Raw genomic sequence first — 20,772 nt, forward strand, 5'->3', positions numbered from 1 at the left:
TCCATATCTTTTAATAATTTAATAATTATTTGGAAGATGGTCTGCTTTGCTTTCAAGGGAGTGATAAGTATGTTGTGGTGGAGAACATGAAGGACTAAAGAGCAGTCACTATCAATGAACTGAGGGAAGATTGATGAGTGGCCTGGCAGCCAACTCATCTCAGCTCCCTCTCGGCCTGATACCAGGTCAACAGTACTCTCCTTGCAGGGGGTGAGTGCTGTGTGGCACAGCATGATGCTTTGCTCAGATGTTCTTGTACTCTGTCTACCCCACAAAGCAGTGTTCTTACAGTGTCCTACCCTGTGTGGATATAGCTACGCCCTGTGCAAGGCTTGTGATGAGCTTCTACCTGAATCTTTGAAGAAAGGGGTCGATAAATTAGTGGTGAGGAGAAGGGGAATGTTGACACATATAAAAGCAGTAGGCAGCATTTTTTCTTAAATGCTGTTAAGGAGATAAGATTTGAATTCTGTTAGAATATCTATATCTACTAAAATGTTTAACTTCCACCCCTCCCCATAATGTCCTCGCTTGTCTGTATTATAAAATTGCATTTCTCTATCCATTGCCTTGGAACATTATCATTTTGTGCTTTTCTGGGCCTTTTGTAGACAGGAAAGGTAGATTTTCTGTGGGAATAGCCCACACAAGCTTGAAAGTGGTTGGGAGTGAGAGAAGAACAGGAGGACATTGGGACACAGGGAGTGCTGGCAGGTTTGCAGCAGAGACAGTGGCAGGTTTAGAAGGGACCAAAGAAGGTCCACAAAGAAATAGATAAAGAAGGATAGAGATGAGGGATTGGGGAGAGTGGCAGGAAGAAGAGTCACAAGGAAGTTAGAAACCAGGTCAGAAGGAAAGGGGCCATGTGGGTGGGAGTTCAGTCATGGCGATTCAAGATAGACTTCTGTTCTTCATATGTCTTCCCATGTTAATAAAGACTTTGAAAAAATTAGTGTTGACTCATTAGGTAGTAAGCTTTTGCTAGCTCAAAGTGACGAAGCAGAAGAGGATGTCGTAGGTCAGTGGTGCTGAGGTGAGATCCTTTGCTCTAAGTGGCTGGTTGGGTTAGATGGCTTCAAGTTCCCTCCTGCTCCCACTGTAAGCTTCCCTAGCCATATCTTTTATAAATGTGTATGCACGTATGTGCAAGTGTATTTGTGCAAATGCACAGTGTGTGTGTGTGTATGTTCCTTTTTTTTAAGGATTTTTAAAAAAAATTATTCATGAGAGACACAGAGAGAGAGGCAGAGACATAGGCAGATGAAGAAGCAGACTCTCTGAGGGAAGCCCAATGCAGGGCTCGATCCCAGGATCCCAGGATCCCAGGATCAGGCCCTGAGTCAAAGGCAGACACTCAACCACTGAGCCACTCAGGTACCCCTGTGCTCCTTTTTCAAATAAGAGGGAAACTAAACACTGGCAATACCAAAGATAAATCTTGTTGTCACTATTATACCCAGAGTCAATCCTGACTTTGCTTTGCTTTTTAATTAGTTCAAAACAAAGATCATTAGTTTTGTCTGCCATGTTCTTTTCCCCTAACTGGATGAAGTATTGTCCTTTACAGTGATCAGGAAACAAATAATTTAGACAAGAGACACTAAACAATCATAACCAGCGGTCTTTAGAATAGATCTCCTATCACAGTAAACTGGAAGGGCTTGCATTTATTTTGATAGATTAAAAGAATCAACCTTTTTTTAGCTCATTAAAAGCAGAGTGTAGAACACAGGTCTACAAAATAGCCCTCAACTTATCAAAGACCAACTGACAATTGTCATTCTTTATCTGTAATGGAGGTAAACACAGAGAGTGTGAAAATACAGTGTTTCTGTTGGTACGTGTTGGCTGCTCTGTATTGACTTAGACAGTGTGTTCACTCACTACAGTTCAAAGTAACTCATTTTGCTTTATGGTGAGTACAGAGGAAATCCATGATTCTCTATCCCAGGAATTAGGTGTGCATAGCAGGGGGCATGGTGGCCCCAGGATCAGATCTGCCTGCTGCAATGGAACTGTCCTATGAGTGGTCACCTACCCAGCCCCTCCTTTCTCTCTGTACCATCGGAACAGTATACATCACCCTGTATTGTCTTTCACTGTCCATACTCTGCAACACACACCCACCGCCCTCACATGTGAGGTCCTTAAGGGCAGAGACCTCCCTAAGAGGTTCATCAGTGTTAGGGTCGCATAGAACACATGTTAGATGTTCCCTACATATTTTTAAATCGAATTAACACACTTCACTTCTCTTGTCTAATGCCCCCAGGTACCGCAGGTAGGAGGAAGGGGACAGAAGTTCACTGACTTCTCAAGGGCCTCCTACCTTTCACCCCTTGTCATGTGTGCCAGGTGTGCCTATCCTCAAATCATAGTCCAAAAATGACTTATTTGTGTCAGTTGTCTTTTGCAAACTTGGTTGTTCTTTTTATTTGCTGGTCTGTCATTTAATCAGCCAAACACTGGCAGAGAAAAGAAGGCACGTTGGGTCAAAGCATCTTCCTCCCAGCATTTTTTTACCTGGAAAATGATAAAATGAGGGGTTGTCCTAGATGGTCTCTGGGTATTTTTTATGTTCAAATATTCTCCATAATTTCCCAGTTATCCTCTTTAGTTTGTGAAACTGGACTTTATACCTATCTTCTGCTCAATAATATGAAGGCTTCAAGTAAATATAGACTACCCATGGGAAGTGGCTGCTGATGCTTAGTTAGAAAAGCTAACCTAAGAACGAATAACTTGCCTCGAGGTGGACGTTGTCCAAGAATGGACAGCTTTCATCCTTATCACTGTAAGAGATGATTTAGATGAGGGCTCATATAAAATATCTAAAAATATGGAAAAATACAGAGTAAACCATGAATACCTTCAACACTACAATGCATCCAACTTCACAAAACCTCTCCCCTCCTGACAGACCATGACTGCTAAGAGTTTTGGGTGAATCCCTTGAATCTTTCCCTTAATTTCCAAACAGGTACATTGTAGTGGCTACAATATTCTGCAGAATGACTCTTTCTGACTCTGTCCGTTCCTCTATTTGTGGATAGTTAGATCTTTTTTCCTGTATCTTTTCCCCCACATATGATGCTACAGCATCCTTGCTCTTATATTTTTGTGCACATGAGTAAACATTGCCATAAAATTGAGTGTTGGAAGTGGAATATAGGAGCCAAGGGATTTGCACATTTAAAATTCTGATAAAGGGCAGCACGGGTGGCTCAGCGCTTTAAGCACCGCTTTTAGCCCAGGGTGTGATCCTGGAGACCCGGGATCGAGTCCCACGTCAGGCTCCCTGCATGGAGCCTGCTTCTTTCTCCCTCTGCCTGTGTTTCTGCCTCTCTCTCTCTCTCTCTCTCTCTCTCTGTCTCTCATGAATAAATAAATAAAATCTTAAAAAATAAAATAAAATAAAATAAAATTCTGATAAAGATCATGATAAAAGCCAAATTGCCATTTAGACAAGCTCTGCTAGATTTTGTTCAGATCAACACTCATTTCCCCAATCCTTGCCAAGCAAAATTATCAATCTTTGGAATTGTTGCCAAACTCATCTGCAAAACAAATATACTTATTTGAAAGACATATATTATTAAGTATTAAAGTTTTTTCTTTATTTGTTTGATTATTTAGAGTCCTGTGTTCTTATTCTTCTTTCACTTAAGAACAGGTATCTGATAGACACTTGTTATCTAGATTGGTTCTCTGTTTCTCTTGAATTTTCTCCAACAGGTGTTAGTATTTTATTATTTTGCATTGCATTCTGGGAGAATCCTTTGACTTAATGGAGTGTGTGAATTTGCTCTTCACTTATGTCTCTTTTGAAATTCAGCCTATCTGCTGAGGTGTCTCATTTTTTTTTTTTTAGATTTTATTTATTCATTCATGAGAGATACATAGAGAGAGGCAGAGACAAGCAGAAAGAGAACCAGACTCCTCAAAGAGCAGGGAGCCTGATGTGGGACTCCACCCCAGGAATCACGACCTGAGCCAAAGGCAGACGCTCCACCACTGAGCCACCCGGGTGTCCCAGGTGTATCATTTTCAAGATCTCTTGTTGCTAATCTTTCTTAATCATCTTTCCTGATGTTTCATGGGTACAACTTCTTCTCTCATCTTCCTGAAAACTTGGGTTATTTTTACTTTTAAAGGCTTACCTGTGTCATTTGGTTGCTTTATATTCTCCAAATTTATTACCTTGGTTGAGTTAAGTACCTCTTCCATGGTTTTGATTTTTATCAAACTCTTGGAGACTTTTAATTGCCTGTCCACTTCCATACTGGGCAGTTCCTATTTGCATATCTATGGGTGGTACTTGAGCACAGTGGTTTATCTCCAGGTTTTATAGGAGGGGCTGCATATGCTGCCTAATTCTCTGAGGGAATTGCTCTACTCATGGCTTATCTTGTGGGTGACACTTCTGTTGTATGATGCTCAGCACAAGAGGGAAAAAGAAAGCAGTAGTGGGAAGGATCGACTGGCCAGCCTGCTCTGAAACATTTTCCAACTAATCACTGTCAGTTATTCCAAAGTTTCTTCCAGTTCTGTGTTACCTCTATCCTTGGAGCTCACCTATCTAGCAGTTGTGTTTTCCTATGTGTGTCTTGGGTTTTGCTCTCCTTGGTTTATCTAATTTACAGTAAATCTTTATAATTTCTTGTCCATTGGTGGTGCTTTTTATTTGTCAAGCACTATTATAGAATTATTATTATTATTTTTATTATTATATCTGTTTATCGTCTCTAAGAATTTGTATAAGATTGAGAATAGTTACTTGGGTTCAGCTGATTCAAACTTGAGTTTTTATTCTCTGTCCTGCTATTTTTGAAAAGATGCTCTCTGTTCTTATTATCTTCCTTGTTAGGCTAATTTTGAGCTTATGATACTTAATTTTTTTTGCATGTTCTTTATTTACAAATACATGTGCTTCCGTGATGGGAATCAGTGGAAATACTTATAAGTAGGAAATAAATAATCAAGGTTGTAAAACACAAAAATCATCATTCTGATTTTATAGCCCTCATCATTTTCCCCCTTTATTCACTTATTCGTCACTTATTCATGTTTTTGGTTCTTTAAAAAAGATTTACTTATTTTAAAGATTTATTTATTTATTGAGAGAGAGAACACACACCTGTGTGAGCAGGGGTCAGAGAGAAAGAGAGGGAGAGAGAGAATCCCTAAGCAGACTCCCTGCTGAATGTGGAACCCAAAGCAGGGCTCAATCCCAGGACCCTGAGATCATGATTTAAGCTGAAACCAAGAATCTGATGTTCAAATGACTAAGCCACTCAGGCACCCCTGTATTTTTTTTGGGGGGGATGCCAGTCATTATGGATCTAGACAAGATCCTAGAATTCAGAAAGCTCTGTTTAGTGAAAGAGAACCAAAAGGTAGAAAACTAATGAATGCATGGTTGAACAACAAATTTGCATGTCTTTAAAAGGGAAAGAAAAATCTAGGTGGCTGCAGAAATAATTTACTATTATTGATCTGGTAAAAATAGCAAGAATTTCCTAAAACAAGAACACCTTTAAGTTCCATTGGGAGAACTCTAGCAGGCATGAAAAAATAAACAGACTGTGTAGCTGATGATTCATCTTTCAGTTAAAGGCAAATTGAGGTAATAGAGATATTTTGCAATTTTTATAAGCAACTTGAGGAATAAAATTGATAAACTTTGTTCCCTGTTGAGGTTATGGCCATTGAAGCCCCCTGCACTCTTTTTTTTTTTTTTGCACAGAAGTAGATATTAAATACCTATTAAATGAATGTAATGTCATGGTTTCTAGATAGTGCATTATTAAACACCAAGACAAAACATTTTTAAAAGTCTGTATTTTAAAAAAAAAAAAAAAAGTCTGTATTTTTTTGTAGTGGGGGTAATGTTGACCTCATAGAATGAATTGGAAGGTTTTTCCCTCTCTTTGTTTTTTTCTTATTGTTCTTACTCATTCCTCAGATATTTGGCATAATTTCTCAATGATGCCACCTAAACCTTGACTTCTTTCTGTGGAAAGGTTTTTAACTAAAAATTCATTTTCTTTAATTGATATAAGGATATATTCAAGTTATCTACTTCTTCTTGAGAGAATTTTAGTAATTTGTATCTTATAAAAACTTATCCATTTTATTTACACTGAATTTCTTGGCATGAATTTATCCATATTATTCCCTTATCATTTATTTTTGATACTATCTATGGTGATTTCCTATCTCTCATAGAGATACTAGCAATTTTGTGTCTTTTATTCTTTCTTATATGTATGGCTAAAATTTTATCAATTTATTGATCTTTTCCAAGAACCAGACCTTGGTTTCATTGATTTTTTTTTGTGTGTGTTGTTTTTCTGTTTTCTCTTATATTGAGCTCTTCTTTTTATTCATTCCTCTGCCTATTTTGAGTTTTACTTGCTCTTTTCTCTTTCTACATTCTAAGGTAGAAGTTTAGATCATTTAAGACCTTATGTATTTTCCAATATGCATTTAGTGGTCCATATTTCCCTGAATCATTTCTTCTGCTGCATCTCATGTATTTTCATATATTGTATTTTTATTTTCATTCAGTTTAAAATTCTTCTCTTTTTATTCTATCCATTAATGGGAGAAGGGTTTTGACATCACTGAGTAGTTGAAAATCTGTTCATTTCTCTATACAGTTCTATTAGCCTATGTTTATATGCATTTTGAAGCTCTCTTATTAGGTGCATCAAAGTTTATTATTCTGTCTTTTTATTTTTAAGATTTTATTTATTTATTCATGAGACACAAAGAGAGAGGCAGAGACATAGGCAGAGGAAGAAGCAGACTTCTCACAGGGAGCCCAATGTGGGACTCGATTCTGGGACCAGGATCATGCCCTGAGTCAAAGGCAGACGCTCAACCACTGAGCCACCCAGGCGTCCCTTGTTATGTCTTTTTGATGAATTTATCCCTTTATCATTCAGAGGTGACTCTATTATATCTTCAACGAGTTTTAATAATTTTTGGCCATTATATTTTTCAATTTTTTTGGTAACTTCTTCTCTTTTGGAGACTCCAAGAACATGTATAGTAGGCTGTTGGAGTTGTCTTATAGCTCACTGACATACTGTTCAAATTTTTCATAGAGTTCATTAAACTCTTTTTCTGTTGTGTCTAATATGCTCTTAATCTCATCCATTTCCCATCCCCAGAATTTTGATGTGCACCCTTTGTTTTATCTTCCTTTAAAAAAATTATTTATGTATTTATTAATGAGAGACACAGAGAAATGCAGAGATATAGGCAAAGGGAAAAGCAGGCTCCTTATGGAGAGCCTGATGTGGGACTCGATTCTGGGACCCCTAGATCACACCCTGAGCCGAAGGCAGATGCTCAACCCCTGAGCCACCCGGGTGTCTCTGTTATATCTTCTTTAACTCCTTTAACATACTTATTTTCACAAGCACGTGAAATATAGTAATAATACTTGTTTTAGTATCTCTGTCTACTAACTCAATCACCTACATTTCCTTTCTGAGTTGATTTCAGTAGACTGAGTTTTCTCCTTACTTGGAGTTGTAGTTTTTTAATTTCTTTGACCATCTGGAAATTTTTTACTGGATGCTGAACATTGTGTTTTTGATTTTGCTGTGTGGTGGATATTATCATATATCGAAAAATATTCTTGAGGTTTGCTTGTGAACAGTTTGGGTTTTTAAGGCTTGCTTTTATGCTCTTGTTTAGGTGAGAGAGCAGCCTTGAGTCTAGGGCTCATTTTTTCTATTTTCATTTTCTAGATACAGCATCCTCCTAATTAGTTAATGCCACATATATTGAGATTTTTCCACTCTGGATGGTGGGACACCAGCTCTTCCTGGTTCTGTGTGTTTGGCTAGGGATTCTTTCACCTGCTCCTTTCAGATGGTTCTTTTTCCAGACCTCAGATAATTTCCTTTTATACACACGCTTATCAATACTTAACTGAAGACTCAGAAGACCCTCTGAAGACCCTCCACAAGTCTCTCCCTATACAAGTCTCCTCTCTCTACTGCTCTGTTACGTCAGCTCTAGTTGACTTCGCCTTTCTAAAATACCCATTTTGTCTTCACAACTTAGACTGATATACTTAGATTGGCAGACTCTTCCAGAGAAACCCATTCAGTGTGGATCTGGTACTCAGCAAGTACTCTGAGCTGCTGATTTACTCTTAGGAGTTCTCAGTATACACAGCCAGTGAAGACTGGGAGTAAATTACAGTCTCTCAGGGAAGGGATACAGAACAAGGAGAGGAAAATTCTAAAATAGAACCCCAGGAAACATCAAAATGTATGTGGAAAGTGAAGTGATAATTCTTTTAAAATGATTTTCAAAGCAAAGCCCTTAAGTAATGTATAGTTTAAATTTTCTACTGTGGTTCAAGAATGTGATCATTATTCAGGAGATTGATAAGTCACCAGCTAAGATTACTATGAATCTTCTGGGTGACCTATTTTTTTCTGGGAACATGTCTAGGAACTCAAGCTAGGAACACATTTAGAATCATAGGAAAGTTCTAAAGGTCCAAGAATGTCCTGTCTCCACAGCTTAGAGCCAAATAAATGTTCAACATTCATTTTTAATGGGCCACATGGGAATTGGTTAACTAAAAACTAATAATAAAAATAACAAAATAAATAGCAATAATAATAGCTAATATTAAGTAGAAAATGAAGTCAAGAAAAGAAAACCAGAAAAGAAGAAGTTTGCATCTATAGAACAGACCTAGAGACTAGACTCAGAGACCTAAATTAAATCCCTGGACTGTCTCCAGCTCGTTGGGTCACATTGGACAGTTCAGTAACCCAATGTCTTTGAGTCCTAATTTTGACATCTTTTGCATGGAGAATAATTGTACAAGGACTTCCAGCTCTGTAAGTTTTAAAAGCTGCACAAATAAAAATTGTTATTTTTAAGACTTCACCATGATTTTGTTTTAAAAATTGTCATGGCAAATAAATGAAGAAATAATATGAACAATTTTAATTTATGGTTAATTTTTGCAAGTATATATTTTACCCCTAGACACATGGGTGCAAATTCCTTTTAAGAGTTTATCAGATGGTATAAAAGCCCAAGTTGGAATACATTATACTTTCAAGTCACAAATTTAAGACTCTTTCTCATTTAGAGGTTGTACATCTCTTTTTCTGTATTAAGCTAAAATGTATTTGATAAAGATATATTTAAATATTTTCAGTGTTAGCATAATTACATTTATTTCTTGACCAAGCAAGAGGTTCTTTTCAAAACTGTTTCAATACAATCTCCAGTGTAAAGTATAGACTGATGCAGGATAATAGCATTTCAAGTTTTGTTTTCTTTTAATTGGTTGAGCTTATTAGTGAAGTTGAGGATGTAATCATGTTAATGAGTTCTCTTTAAAACTTTGCGTTCTTTTATTCTATTCAATAAAAACAGAAAAGTGTGTTTCAAATTGATTCCTGACTGATCTGAAATGATCTGTTAAGGATTTGAAAATGAATAAATGTCGTGGTAATCTGGGAATATGGTCTCATTTGTGAGGCCCTTTGGCTGTCATTTGAACAGAATGTTTCATTTTTGATGAAATGTAAAAGAAAGGAGACTAAGGAAAGTAGTGGTCTGACCTTACATTGTTCCAGTAAATTCTTTCAAGGGGACATTTAAAAATGAATATCAAAAAAAAAAATAAAAAAATAAAAAAATGAAAATGAATATCAGAGTCTGAATTCCTCTTCTTTGATGAATTAAAATGAAAATAACTGGGTCAATTTTTCATATTAGTAGAATAAGATAATATAGAATTAAATGAATAGAAGTTAATAGAAATTTATGGGAGTTATTATATCAAAGTAGTTCCAGTAGCACACATATTAACTAGAACTCTTACTGACTTTTATCATAAAATTCAGAAAAAAAGGGAAACAAATCAATATTGTTGTGGATGAAGCATTAGGTATTAACTTCTTTAGGATTTATTCTTTAGGATTTTATTTAAAAATAAAAAGGATTTTTTTTTATATAATGTTTAATTATACTGTCCTGTTAGAGTCTCTTTGGGACTAGATTAATGTGTTATCATTACTTTGCTTTACACCCCTCCAAAAGTTTTTTGTTTGTTTCTGTTAGTAATTTATAGGGAAATAGGGTAAAATGACAAGAATGTTTATTTTCTGTTGTTAAATGAGTGGCTTTTTAAAAAAAGTTCTTGGAATAAAGGAATAAACCTTTATTCTTGGAATAAACCTTTGGAAATGGGGTCCTTCAATGTGTGACATATCCATGCAATGGAATGTGATGCAACAATTTAAAACTATGCCGTAGAAGAATATTTAATGACCTTAGAGCATGATCAAGTGCAAAAAGCAGAATGCAAAACTGTACAAGCATGATACCAATATTTTCAGAGAGTTAGATCAGTAGACATAATATATAGGAATGAATGAGAACAAAATGCAGTTTTGTTTGAGTGGGACTGGGAGTGATATATTTTCTTTTTTATATTTTGTGTTTTTTTCAAAATAGTTAACAGCAAACAGTTTCTGATTATACAAGTAATGAATATCATTAAAATTAATAAGAAGTAAAGGGTAGGAGAAAACTCACTCAAAAATTTAAAAAATTATTTAAAATTATTTCTAAGCTCCCACATTGGTTGTATTTATCATGGTGCCTGGGTGGCTTATTTAACTGTAAAAGCTTGTCTTTTGTTAAACATCTGACTCTTGATTTTGGCTCAGGTCATGATCTCAGAGTCCTGGGATCCAGCCCATTATTGGGCTCTGTGCTCAGTAGGAAGTCTCCTTAAGATTCTCTTTCTCTCCCTCTGTTTGTCCCTCCCCCTGCTTGTGCTCTCTGTCTCTCAAATAAATAAATAAATCTTTAAAAAAAGAAAATGAACTTATAAAGGAGATGCGTTTGAAGGATGGACATATATTAAGCAGGACTAAGGGGGCACCTAGGTGGCTCAGTTGGTTGAGCATCTGACTCTTGATTTCTGCTTGGGTCATGGTCTCAGGGTTGGGCTCTATGTTCAGTGCTGAGTCTGCTTGGGGTGTTCTCTCCCTTCCCCCTCCGCCTTTCCCACCACTCTTTTTCTCTCCCTTTATCTCTCTCTAAATAAGTAAATAAATAAAATCTTTAAAAAATCACAGGATTTAGTATGGGTGATAGTTTGATTCCTCGGAGTCTGGCCCCTGGAACAGCAGCATCAGTGTCACCTCGGAGCTTGTTACAAATGCACATTTTTGAACCCATCCCAGACCAATTCAGCCATTCAACCAAAACTTTTGGAAATGGGGTCCTTCAATGTGTGTTTTCACAGGCCCTCTAGGTGATTACAATGCGTCTGAGGTGGCTAGAAAAATTTCTCAAAAATTTTATCCTAGACAGCTTTCATCTCACATTTCTCTTCTATGTCTTCCTCTCCTACTCTGCCTCTATCATTCTGCTTCTCTCTTACACATGTAGTTTTTGTTGTAGGTTTTTCTTTTACTTTTTTCTTTTTAGAGAGGGAGAGAGGGGATGAGGGAGAGGCAGAGAGAGAGAATCTCAAGCAGACTCCACACCTTGCACAGAGCCCAACATGGGGCTCAATCTCACGACTCTGAGATAATGACCTGAGCTAAAATCAAGAGTTAGATGCTAAACCGACTGAGCCACCCAGGCATCCCTGTGTGTTACTTATTTATTCATATCTTTACCTTGTTTCTCCAGAATATTTGAGGCAGCTCAGAGGTGCATAAACTACAACAGCAAACACTCATCCAGCTGTCCAGGTATTGTCCTAAGGGCTTTACTCATTTAACTTAATGATCAGTCACAACCCTATGAGACAGTTGTTACTCTTATTTCATGACTGTCCTCTCCATTTGATACACAGGAATCTGAAGCACAAAGGCTAAATAACTTTGTGGAGGAATCCAAGCAATCTGGTCCCAAAGTCTGTGCCCTCAACCAGTTCACTATGCTGCTTCTTAAAAAATTAGTGAGGAATTGGGGATGAATGCACAGCCTGTTCTGCAGAGTTTGATATAGTGGGTAAATACAGCCCATGGATATGCCTCTGGCTCAAACAGAGAGTGAACACAAGGATAAGCTGTAAGATTATCAATCACCAAAATATTGAAGGAAGCTAATTCTCTGGAAGACCATACCTGAGTCTCGAAAAACCTTCATGTCACTCCACATGCTTGTGATTTTCATTTCATTCATTCACTTTGCTTACACAGTCATTATTTCTTGGGCACCTTCTATTTGTCAGGTCCCATTCAGGTTGCTTGGGATGGAAAGAATAAAACATACCCATGCCTTAAAGATACTGGGGGCCTAAGGGTAAAGAACGATGGTTGTGTCTCTCTTGGGGTTTCCCCCACTTTCTCCCTGAGTTTAGAGTAAGAGAAGGACACAGTGACAGGTAGGAAGGGATTTAGAGCAAGCTTTTCTGGAGATACCTCAGCAAAGTCAGAAAACAAAGCCTCTAGAAAGAATCAACAATTTGAACTCATAGTCATGGGAGCACCTTTATTTCCACAACACCTTTCTCTAGAATTTGTTATCTGAGGCTTTTCCTGGATAGACTGGATCCTGAGCCGGGGAGGTTCCTTGGTTCTCTGGAGACTATGTGTCTGTGGAGATAAAGAGAAGGGAGGTGGTAGGAGAAACAAAGCCAGCTGGTTTCAACAAAGCTCTGAAGTGTGTGTGTGTGTGTGTGTGTGTGTGTGTGTGTGCATGTACGTATCTCATCACTAAGGGAATTACTCCTGGCCATCTGGTCAATGATCACTCTTTCCCTTCCTGTATATAATTCCTAAAACTTTGAGAAACACTTTTAAAAATTAAAATTAAAAATTATTCTTTCTCTTCTTTTCCCCATGCAGATTTATCTAATAAATAGAACACAGGCAGAATGATTTGTTTTGGTGGCAATGGCTGCTGCCAGTGACCATGACTCCATCTTCTGCCATCTGTGGTCATGAACCCCTGGAGACAGGGATGTTCTCAAAATACAACACTTGGTCCTAAAGATAAGGACATAAGTAGCTGGAACTTTGGCTTGTGTTTCTAAGTGAAAATTATATTGAAAGTATGAATGTTGGTTATTATGGTGTTCAGTGGTTTTGAAATGGATGATGTCAGTTAAATGCCCAAGAGGCTGGCATCTGATAGACCTAATTTCGGATCAAAGTGTGGAACTCATCCTCACCTGCCAGGGGCATCTCTCCTAAAGCCATCATAATAAAGGTCTTAGAGCAAGACCAGGTGGGAAAATCAAGAAGATACAGAGTTTGAGCGCATGGAAGATGGTGGTAATAACAGGGGACAGAGAATCATTATTGAGCCCTCTGTGTTTCTTTTTTAATTTGCACTAACAGACTTTGTAGTGCTCTTTGTAGATCTTGTAGAAGATCTCCAGATCTCCTGGACTGCTTTTGATGAGAAAGAGGAAGAGTGAACTCGTTCAGGAGTCTCGATGTAGCACTTGCATTATTGAGCAAGTTCTAACATACTTAGTGGGGGGTTGAAGGCTATGTTGAGGAATGAGCTTCAGGATTTCACCCAGAGGGCAGCTCTTCACTAGCAGTGATGAAAGTAATTGTTTCCTAGAGGATTTTGAAAAGCTGTCACATCTGAGGTTTCTAAGTAAAAGCTGCTTCTTACTTTTCTTTTCCTTCTTTCTCTTGACAGTCCCAGCAGAAATGCATTGTGATCTTCGCCCTGGTGTGCTGCTTTGCCATTCTCGTTGCATTGATATTTTCTGCTGTGGACATCATGGGAGAGGATGAGGATGGACTCTCAGAAAAAAATTGTCAAAATAAATGTCGGTAAGAGGTAACAAACAAAACTTCTCTTTTAGGGGGCGGGCAGAAAAGCCAAAGAGAAGGCTAGATGGTAGAACAATACCATGAGTACACATGATCATCTAACCTCCCTGTGACTCTCTAGACCAAGGGAATTAAAATGAATAAGGATTTCATTCAATGACAGTTTTTTACAATTTAGGCACATTCTATACAGGGGGATGGTGGACAGAATGAAATTTTGTACAGTCTACATTTCTGGAGACCCATCTGTCTGTCAATGAGGTTTTGGTTGTTTCCATGATGAGGTTGATGAAAATGAGCACTCCAGATGGGCAGAGGACACTGTGCTAGTTGTCGTATTAAATGGAAGTTAAAAAAGCATACATCTCTGGAAAAATTCCAACTTAAAATTCTGGATTAAACAAATCAACATGTCTCTAAGAAGACATGTGCCTCCTCTATCTTAATGTAGCACATAGTTTGTTATTAACCTAGAAATAGTTACATTATATTTATGTATTATGTCTCTTTGGTTACCTTACATAGCATTTCCTTGGGATCATTCCTGACTGGCAGAGGCATCAGGGCATGGTTTTATCCCATTAAATCTCCTTATCCAACTCTTCCATGAGCTGCTCTTTTTTTTTTTTTTGGTCATGGAGAGGGTACAGGAAAGCATCAAGGCAGGGGAAAGATAGATAAGAAGTCTATTTTTATTACATGTTGCTGCAAAGATGAAGTTAGAGCACACAACTACCACAGTTATGAAATAGAGCTGATGATGAATTTTAATTGTAATTTGTCCCTGGGGCAAGCGTTATTAGTCTGAGTGCCCCTCTTTTCTAGCTTAGGATCAACAATAACTTGGTAATGTGTATGTGGGTTTTTATCTTGGAGATTTTGCCTTGAAGGGTGAATAGGTGGCACAAAAAATGTCTGGAAAAGACAATTGAAGTTTATTTGTTAACCAATGGAACATTGTGGTCTAGTTACCAGACAACAGTATTATATGCAGAACAAAGATTATAAGAGAGAAAGTAGCATACAGTTTTAGATTTATTCTAATTTGTTTGAAAGGGGTCCCTATATTTACTTCCCAGACTGAATTTGGGATAAAAATTGTGTTGAGACTATAAGTAAAGCAATAGGGCGATAATAGATTGTCACCATCTTCCTCCTGAACACTCCTGCACCAGTACTTTCTGAGAATCCTATGACACGAGGGATAGAAACATCCGTGGACAAGGGGCCAGTGACTCATCTTGTTTTGTGGATTGGCTCTGCCCCCTGTCAGCCCACTTTGTCATGATGTTGGCTGAGTTCTTGAAATGGCAAACCCCAGCACCTAGAAAGCAGGTTTATAAAGGGCAAATGGTAACAACTTCTGTAAGACAAAATATGCAGGACCTTTTAACACACATTAGCAGGTATGTGTAGTTTTCAACAAAAAAACGGAGCCTTAGAACTATTCCTCTTTTCACTTGCAAGAAGCTATAATTTAATCTGATTTTTACTTCAAGCTCATACACCAGAATGTGCGTCTGCTTATTTCTCCATCTCAATCAATAATTCAATCCTGATGACTCACTGCTCCTCCCTCAACCTGGAACATATTCTTCTAATGACCCATCATTCCCCGGCTGCCTTTCCCCTGGGTAGCTGGAACCACTGCCTGATTACCAGGATCCCCCTCCACACAGCCATGTTTTCCAGAGCCTTCAGCCCCTCCAACCTCATCCTGAGAAGCTTCTGCTCTGTCTCCTCTCTCTAGCTCACAGGACGAAGGTTGAGTAGTGATAATTCCTTGTGTCCAGTCCAGCCCTAGTCTCCAATCAGACAACCCACTGCCCACCATCTGCTCCCAGTAGTTCTCATTTTAACTTGTTGGAACTTTCTTACGTTGTCCAATCACTCCATGGTATAGGCAACATCACCTGCTAATTCTGGGACTCTCTCCCACCTTCTCTTGTCCCTGGCTGACAACCTCCGACTGTCCACCCTATCCCTTGCCATCATGCTTAGTAACTAAAATTTACTTCCCAACACTATAGCCTATTGTTTTGACCACCCCAAGTCAATAAATTTGATGTCCATTTCACTGTTGTACTTCCAAGTAAGCCTCCTTCAGTCAAAGACCATAGAATTTGAAACCAGAAAGATCTGGATTCAAAACTACATTATACTACTTACAACTCTGTAAATTTGGACAAGATATTCATTTCATTATCCCATTCCATACCTGTTTACAGAGCACGGCAGCACTGAAGGAGGACCTGCAGCACAGTTAATAAGAGACAGTTGAGGCAACAAGGTGCTGTGGTCAGGAGCACAGGGGCAATGTCAGAGGGCACTTGGGGGCGTAGCCTGGTACTGTAAAAAGATGGATCCCACTATTTTGAAGGCAGTTTTAATTTTGTTTCTCTTAAAGGTGGTAGATTAAAAGAAATCTGTCTCACAGGGCTTTTTTGGTAAATTGCATACCCCCTAAGAAAGCAGCAGGAAACTCATCACAAGCAATATGTCAATACAAACCCTTTCTCCGTCCTTCCAGCGTGTCAGAAATCCCCTTCCCTCTTCACAACCAACTTCCTGTTCCTCCAGCATCCTCACTTATCCTGAATCTGCTCTATCCTGAGTGTACTCGGTGGTTCTGGGGAAGTGAAGGGAAAACAACCACAGGAGAACAGATACTGTTTATTTAGGGCTGGCTATGGCAAAGCAGCCAGCCACCATCACTTCTGGCAGAGACTCAAAGACAAGTAGAGGGCCCAGAGTACATTCTAGAGGGGAAACGAGAAGCCTTCAGGTGTGTCCTGTGGGGGCTGTTGGCAGGGGAAAACTGGAGGCTGGCCAGCTTCTGGAATCGAGGCATCCTCTGTTCTTGGTTAAGAGGTACATGTTTGGCTTTCTCTGCTTGGTCCTGAGTTGGAAGTGGGAACAAAAATTAGGGAAGCTGGTAGTTAATAATCAAGTCATGGCCATTTGGAGCACAAGGCTATAGAAGTTAATGATTGATGTCTTGGATTGTTGATAGAAATGGCCTTTCTACAAGCCGGATATTCTGTAGGCTGGCTTCCCAGGCTGGTTATTGTAGGTGGGAGGTTGGTGTCTTGGTCAGGTGGCAGCAGCTGGTGGGGCAGAGTCTGGTTTTTATAGACACAGTCTGACCATTGTCCATTCGCATATCTGATCTCCTAGTTCCCTGAACCTCTTCTTATACCAACCCCTTTTGTTTTCATTTTCTTCTTCTCCTCTGCCAGACCATGGCCAGTGTGTCCACGATGGTGGCTGCAGTATCTTCAAGTCTTAGCTGGCCTCCTCGGATCTCTGGCCTCAACCACATTGCTGGTTCTTCCGCTGGTTGACTCCTGGTTCTATCCACCCCCATCCTCATTCGCTGCTCTAGTGCTGGAACAACCTGCAGAGGAGAGGGAGTTGCACTGTGCTTTAGTCTTGGGTCCTCCTAGACACACAGCAGGGATGCCCCTAGTGTGAGAAAGGAGGGGCAATGTGGAGATGCACCCACTGAGTACGCTGGCACTGAGGCAAACGGGTTGGGGGGACGCTGCCTCCTGCAGAAGCTCTAGGAAGCGTGCCAGTCACAACTTAGCTCCTCTGCACAAAAGTCCACCTCTTCCTCTCCTGACCTCCTCCTCATACTGGCCCAGAGATCCCCAGGCTCTAGCCCAGGGCCACACTAACAGGATCACATGATGCTTCCCTTCCAAGTACCATTTATTTCCCTGGCTGCTGGTTTCCTCTTTAGGCTTTTCTCCTGGTGGCATTATCGTGAGAACACTGCCTGCACACTGCATCCTTTGTTGAGATCTTGCTGCTTTGTAATTAAGCTCCCTCTGTGTTTGCAGCTCTCCTTGCTCCTGAAAGTTGGAAGAGTGCGTGACATCCTAGCTCGTCAGGGCATTTCCTTCTCGCTGTTTTGACAGCCTCTCCCCAAGATCTCATCCGCAGCAGCCTTTCCTAAGTACAGCTGCCCCCTTGAGCAACGCAGGTCCGAACTGCATGGGTCCACCGTTAATGCAGATTTTTTTTTTATAAAATCAGTACAGTCCTGTAAATGTATTTTCTCTTCCTGATGATTTTCTTAATAAAATTTCCTTTTCTCTAGCTTACTTTATTGTAAGGATACAATAAATATTACATGGAACATACAAAATGTGTGTTAATCCACTGTTGACATTATTGGTAAGGCTTCTGCTCAACAGCAGGCTAGGAGTAGTTAAGTTTTGGAGGGGTCAAAAGTTGTATGTGGAATTTTGACTGCACAAAGTTCAGTGCCCCTAACCCCCACATTGTTCAAGTGTCATCTGTACACTGCTTTAATTCATCTTAACTCTACTAACTAGCCAAGATGCCTTTCTACCTTCTGCTAGATTAATACTCAGAATCATATTGTCCACTCAATGTTTCCCAAACTTTTATGTCTTTCTTAAAAAAAATGTATTTCCATATAAAAAATGTCTTCTTTATATTTTCTGACATTGTTTTATGTCCCCCTTTTTGTTACTTTGCCTCTAAAATACTGTACTAATGATAGTGACACTCTTGATTTTCATAATTTTCCACATGAATCTATGAATTAACAACTGCTCTTATCTTCCCAAATGCTTTTTAACTGACCTTACTTGTTATGCCAGGAAACCAGATCTTTCACCTCAGTAAATGACTACTTTGGCCTATTTCTTTGCCTCTTTGTACCAAATTTCAGGGTAGTTTCCATCATTTTCCCGTGTGTTTAATTGCTGATTCAGTCTCTATAAATATGAACCTCCATGTCACTTGACTTACTTATGGGGGTGAAGGGCAAATTTTCTAGTTTCTGCTGCAAACTGCATCTCAGTGAGCTTGGGGGCACCACTGCATAGTCAAGAATGGCTTAACCTGCCAGTGGAGATCACATATGTTCTGTGGCTTGGCTATCTTATGATCCACTGGTGCCTCCGATTATCATCTTATACTATTCTTGTAAGAGGTAAGTGCACTGTGTGGTTTTCCACACATCACATCCCCAGGGACTAGTAGGGACACTGGAACTTATATCCAGCTGCTATTCCTGCAGAACACCTACTTCCGTGTGCACTGGCTACCCTTTCAGATGAGAGGCCTCTGTTTTGTTTTGTATCTCTCTCACCTTTCATCCATTGTTGTGGGTTGTTATTGCCCTGTGTAGTAGAGAACCTTTACACACTTACTGGAAGAGGGCTTCTTTTTATCACACCTCTCTGATAAATACACATAGAACCAGTCCACACCCTGCTCCTCCTGCACCTCAGGCCTAATTTCTATAAACAATATGCCAGCTAATGTCTGCAAACTAGCATTTAACAACTACATATCCATAAAATTTGAGGTGGGTCATCATTATCTTCTAATCATGTTGATGGACACTTGCCACTTATCCTGTCACAGTAGATATGGCTGCCACTGCTTCTGGACCTCCTCACACTTGCCTCTTCCCCTTCTGAATCAGCCCCATGTCTATGTGGCTACTGTCCTGGTTGGGCCTACTCTTGCCTACAAATCTGCATATACATTTTAGCTTATGCCTACTTGGTCTGAAGCTTGAGGGAATAGACCAATGAAGTCTGCATACATGATTCCCACTGTTCCTAAACCCAGAGATCTTTCTTCATTCTAAAGTGAATAGGGAGGGGTACCTAGGTGGCTCAATTGGTTAAGTGTCTGCCTTTGGCTCAGATCATGATCTCAGGGTCCTGGGATCAAGCCCCACATTGGGCTCCCTGCTCAGTGGGGAGTTTGCTTGTCCATCTTCCTCTACCCCTGCTGCCTGCTTGTGCATACTTGCTCTTTCTCTCTCAAGTGAAAAAATAAAATTAAAAAAATAAATAAATAAAGTGAATAGACTTGGGTCTGCACAGAATGGGATCCATGAAATATTTGAGCCTGGGTCAACCAATGTATAAATTACCATAGTGGTGCGCCAATAAAGATGGACTAGACCACTACAGAAAGTATATAGCAAGAGCCAGACTCACTTTGTAATATACCACCTCTCCACATATCCACTTCATATCTGCTTTCTAATTTTTCAATTTTTCTATTAAAAAGCTAACTTCTAGGGCCTCCTGGATGGCTCAGTTAAGTTCCAACTCTTGATCTTGGCTCAGGTCTTGATCTCAGGGTAGTGAGATTGAGCTCTGCTTCAGGCTCTATGCTGGGCATGGAACCTCGGGATTCTCTTTTTTCCTCTTCCTCTCCCCCCCATGCTCGCTCTCTCTCTTTATTCCAAAAAAAAAAAAAAAAAAAAAAAAAAACCAAAAACAAAAAACCACTGACCTCTCTATATTTTTCATATACTTTGTTTTATGAATTTCTTCTTCTGATCCATTATTTTCCTATTTAAAATGATAAACAATCTTTATAGATGTATCTATACTAATAACCCAGTTGCAGCTCCAGTGTAGAGCATCTGTAATTTAGTCCATTAATATATGACATTTCTAGAATACAGTATTGAGAGACCTCTGTGCATTGGCAATAACCTAGCGTTTTGTCCTTCCTCTTTGAGTATCATGGCCTTAGAGCTATTTTCACAGACTCAACTTGCTTTAATCATTGTTTTCCCTTTTAATGCCCAAATTGTCATTACTTGGCCAGTGGGATCTGTCTTTTGTATTTTTTGACATCATTCCAGATATCTCTCAGAGCAGCCTTGCTTTCTGGCAACAACAAGCTGTTTTGGCCCCGTTTTGAATTTTCTTGCTTTGGGACATGCTATTATCTACTGTCCAATGAGTTCTGCATCCTTTTCATGAAGAATTTATATTAAAAACCAGAATCTAAGTTCTAGGGTGTCATTAGATTTTCCCAAAAGGGTGTTGGTGGTAGATAAATTGAAACCAAGAAAGGTTCTTTAAATTACCTTTATGACTGAGCAATATCCCTCTTCCTTTCCCTCCCTTTTATATTTATAGACACGAGAACATGGACCATGGGACCAAATTAC

General features: G+C 39.2%; 1 protein-coding gene across 4 annotated transcripts in view; it reads left to right on the forward strand.

Moving 5' to 3' along the window:
* PLD5 (phospholipase D family member 5) overlaps positions 1–20,772 on the forward strand; it is a 416,960-nt gene that overhangs the window by 141,826 nt on the left and 254,362 nt on the right. For 2 of the 4 annotated variants that reach the window (XM_077901464.1, XM_077901465.1), the window contains exon 2: positions 13,672–13,808. In XM_077901464.1, the coding sequence (XP_077757590.1) occupies positions 13,672–13,808 (137 nt within the window). Of the gene's footprint in view, positions 1–11,741; positions 11,763–13,671; positions 13,816–20,772 lie in introns of those variants that run through there. The other 2 variants (XM_077901466.1, XM_077901467.1) reach the window with 2 other exon arrangements.

The sequence above is a fragment of the Canis aureus genome, chromosome 6, assembly GCF_053574225.1.
Source record: "Canis aureus isolate CA01 chromosome 6, VMU_Caureus_v.1.0, whole genome shotgun sequence".
Lineage (NCBI taxonomy): Eukaryota > Metazoa > Chordata > Mammalia > Carnivora > Canidae > Canis > Canis aureus.